This window comes from Etheostoma cragini, chromosome 19 (assembly GCF_013103735.1).
Source record: "Etheostoma cragini isolate CJK2018 chromosome 19, CSU_Ecrag_1.0, whole genome shotgun sequence".
Lineage (NCBI taxonomy): Eukaryota > Metazoa > Chordata > Actinopteri > Perciformes > Percidae > Etheostoma > Etheostoma cragini.
Window position 1 is genome coordinate 113,302 of NC_048425.1, and position 3,828 is coordinate 117,129.

The 3,828-nt window shown below is 41.1% G+C and overlaps 2 protein-coding genes across 5 annotated transcripts in view; both read left to right on the forward strand.

Annotated features, from left to right (window-relative positions):
* LOC117962117 (sialoadhesin-like) overlaps positions 1 to 3,828 on the forward strand; it is a 194,299-nt gene that overhangs the window by 19,033 nt on the left and 171,438 nt on the right. The window lies entirely within an intron of this gene.
* Positions 1,093 to 3,806, forward strand: LOC117962135 (coxsackievirus and adenovirus receptor-like). 2 transcript variants are annotated; one of them, XM_034901250.1, is made up of 3 exons: positions 1,093 to 1,203; positions 2,821 to 3,150; positions 3,415 to 3,806. In XM_034901250.1, the coding sequence occupies exons 1-3, from the start codon at positions 1,155 to 1,157 to the stop codon at positions 3,789 to 3,791; spliced, it is 756 nt and encodes a 251-aa protein (XP_034757141.1). In that variant the 5' UTR covers positions 1,093 to 1,154; the 3' UTR covers positions 3,792 to 3,806. The 2 variants fall into 2 exon arrangements, with proteins under 2 accessions (XP_034757141.1, XP_034757142.1); XM_034901251.1 differs by having other exon boundaries at positions 2,821 to 3,141; positions 3,412 to 3,806.

Genomic DNA, 3,828 nt, shown 5'->3' on the forward strand with positions numbered 1-3,828 from the left:
AGTAAATGTAACGGAGTAAATGTAACGGAGTAAATGGAACGGAGTAAATGGAACGGAGTAAATGGAACGGAGTAAATGTAACAGAGTAAATGTAACAGAGTAAATGGAACGGAGTAAATGGAACGGAGTAAATGGAACGGAGTAAATGGAACGGAGTAAATGTAACAGAGTAAATGGAACGGAGTAAATGGAACGGAGTAAATGGAACGCGTTTTTTTTTTAAATTAACATCTTAAATTTTACAAAACATGTTAAACATTCAATGAACAGTTTGGCATCAGTAGAAAATTAAATAAAAAACAGCATGATAAAATAAGTAAATAAATAAAATAACCTTACTATACAGTGGATATATAGATTCTTAAGAAGAAGAAGGAAATATATAAATATATTATATATATAATTTAAAAAAAAAGAGAAGAGTGGATTAAATATAAACATCAAGAACATAAAATACAATACAAAGACAAGATGAGATGGGCAAAGGCTATACAGTTATAATTCCTTAAAATCTTGCAGTAGATCAGCTGTTTAGATAGCTTTCTTACTATTCATGATTTGAATAGACTCACAAAAGTTTCTAAATTCATTTCTGAAGTGTGTGAAAGCTCGGTCGCGATTTAGCAAATTTTGCTTTATGGATATGAAATTTCCCGTGTAGAATTAGTAAATTGACAATCCTGTGTAATTTTTTTTGTTCCTGTGATCATATTCAATGATAACATCTTTTGCTCCTAATTTAATTTGGTTTATTCTTTGGAACATTTGAAAATAATTTTCGATTTTTTTCCAGAATTCCCCAGAGAAGCGACACTCCCAAAACAGATGTACAATAGTTTCTTCTTCACATTTACAAAATTCAAATTTATTATCCACAGACGCAAATATTGAGATAGATTTGTCAGTGGGATGAGTAAGTGTAACGGAGTAAATGTAACGCGTTACTACCCAGCACTGATGTTTAGGCATGTGGAAGGTGAACCAATCAGAAGCAGGTTAGGGCGGAACCAATCAGAGGCAGGTTAGGGCGGAACCAATCAGAGGCAGGTTAGGGCGGAACCAATCAGAGGCAGGTTAGGGCGGGACATCCTCCTCCTTTTCCTGTTTAGTTCACTATGTCTCCTCTCTAAATGATAAACGCTCTCTGACCTCTAATGGCTCCGTTTCTCTTCCTGTTGTTATTTCTCTCTGAAGCAGCTTCTGGTAAATATCAGCTTTATTAATAATAACTTTCATGTAACGTTAGATATTACATGTTTTATCGACGTGGGCGTCAACAAGTTTCTCCAGAGAAGTTATCCACGGGGACACAAATACTACAACCCAGCGTGTACTTGTACGTGTTAAGTGTAGTTTCTTAACTCCAGTAAGTAGTCTGGAGAGCTGTTCTAAAGGCTCGTTCGAGAGGATCTGTAAAATGGACGGGGGGGGGGGGGTTCCAGCTGATTCCAGCTCCTTCTTACTTTCATCTTTAACATATAAAACAAACCTGATGAAATATAAAACCAGCATAGAAACATGAAAACGTTATTGTTATTATTATTAACATACTAGGACTGTCTTAGAAAACTACTTTAGTCCAGGAGGGACACATCAGGGGTCAGGTCTGTGGACGAGGGTTTTATAACCGACGGTGCTCAGTGGAAGCATGTCTTAGGCTGTGTGATTCGCCACTGACTCCTTACTGTAGGGCAGTGTTTCCCAAACTTAGGCTCGGGACCCAAAATGGGTCGCAGCCCGCTTTATTGGGTTGCCAATTGGCAGAGTCCTTTATGTAAATGAGCTTTCTTACTGGCTCTACTGGTCTGTTCAGCTCAGATGCTAAGGGGGGGGGTCTCTCTCTCTCTCTCTCTCTCTCTCTCTCTCTCTCTCTGTGTCTCTCTCTCTGTGTCTGTGTCTGTCTCTGTGTCTCTCTCTCTCTCTCTCTCTCTCTCTCTGTCTCTCTCTCTCTGTGTCTGTGTCTGTCTCTGTGTCTCTCTCTCTCTCTCTCTCTCTCTGTGTCTGTGTCTGTCTCTCTGTCTCTCTCTCTCTCTCTGTGTCTCTCTCTCTCTCTCTCTCTCTGTCTCTCTCTCTCTGTGTCTGTGTCTGTCTCTGTGTCTCTCTCTCTCTCTCTCTCTCTCTCTCCGTCTCTCTCTCTCTCTCTCTCTCTCTCTCTCTCTCTCTCTCTCTGTGTGTCTCTCTCTCTCTCTCCCTCTCTTACCCTAGGAGGGGAGGAGAACATGAGTTGAGACCCAGGAAGTAGAATAGAGACCTTTTCTGTTTTTGTTTACTTTCATAATGGAATAAATATACTTCATATACATTTATATTCATGGTTTGTTCCGTCTTTTGTCCTCAGTTTAAACATGTAGATGTTACAATCATTCATGGTGGATTTAATTCGGGTCCCGGGGAGACCCCAAATCTCTCTTTTGGGTCTTGAGGAACCCCTGGTCTAGGGGGTCTGGTAAGAACTTAAACCAGAGACGTCAGACTTTGAGGTCCAGGAAGATTTATTGATGACTTGAACATGAAGTTAACTATGAAGTTGGATGTGGTTCTGAAATATAAGAAAATAATAATGCACATTAATCAGCATCTGGCTTACTTTGAACATTATTTACCAAAAGTAAATGTTAAAGCCACCAGCATATAAGAAAAAAAAAATACTAAGAATGACATTAATTTCTCTGTAATAATTAACATAAATGTAACATATGGCTCAGTAACACAAAACCCAGTAACTCTGTTAGCTAACATCCGTTTGGTGGAGTTACACCTGATGGAGGTCTGATGAAGGACCAGGACTCTTATTGATTATTTGGTATTGTTGTTTTTCAGGCTGGATCGAGGTAGCCCCTGGTGATGATGTCATCCTGCCATGTCGGGCTGGTAATCCCAACATCAATGTTGTAAAGTGGACCAGAACTGACCTGAAGACAGATATCGTCCTCTTATACAAAGATGGACACCTGGAGAATAGCAGCCAGCATCCGTCCTATAAGGACAGGGTGGACCTGGTGGACAGAGATCTGGAGGACGGAGACATGTCTTTAACTCTGAAGAAGGTGACCATCAACGACACTGGAACATACGAGTGTCGAGTTAAAACTGGCGACACTGACTCGGACCGACCAATCAGAACCATCATTCTAAAGGTTAACGACCCAGGTGAGGGGAAACGGTTGAGCAGGGAATGAAAAGTTTGGAAGACTGCTGAATGTTTTTCAGCTTTATTCCCCTTCGTCAAAGAAAACCAAGTCTGTGTCCAAGTCTGTGTCCTTGAGTAATTGTTTCCAGTCAAGTCCTGGAACCTAACAAAAGTCCTGTGATGTCTCTGTTAACAAACATCCCTTAGGTGGTGTTACACCTGACGGAGGTCTGATGAAGTACCATGACTCTTATTGATTACTATTGGTTATTATTGTTTTTCAGACCTGAAGGAGGTAACAGTGGACCCTGGTGATGATGTCCTTCTGCCGTGTCGGGCTGATTTCTACATCAATGTTGTAAAGTGGACCAGACCTGACCTGGAGCCAGATACCGTCCTCTTATACAGAGACGGACACCTGGAGACAGACAAACAGAATCCATCCTTCAAGGACAGGGTGAACCTGGTGAACAGAAAGCAGAAGGATCCAGAGGTGTCTTTAATTCTGAAGAATGTGAACATCAACGACGCTGGAACATACGAGTGTCGAGTTATAACCGGTGACACTGACCACATCAGAATCCTCACAATCATCCATCTACAGGTAACAGGTGAGGTAGTCTCTCTCTGGGTGGTTTTCTACAGGTTACAGGTGAGGTAGTCTCTCTCTCTGGGTGGTTTTCTACAGGTTACAGGTG

Bases quoted from the DNA above. Each gene is read 5' to 3' on its own strand.
- LOC117962135 (XM_034901250.1), top strand. From the start codon at position 1,155: ATGGCTCCGTTTCTCTTCCTGTTGTTATTTCTCTCTGAAGCAGCTTCT. The intron at 1,204-2,820 runs GTAAATATCAGC...GTTGTTTTTCAG, and splicing joins TCTCTCTGAAGCAGCTTCTG to GCTGGATCGAGGTAGCCCCT. The intron at 3,151-3,414 runs GTGAGGGGAAAC...ATTGTTTTTCAG, and splicing joins TCTAAAGGTTAACGACCCAG to ACCTGAAGGAGGTAACAGTG.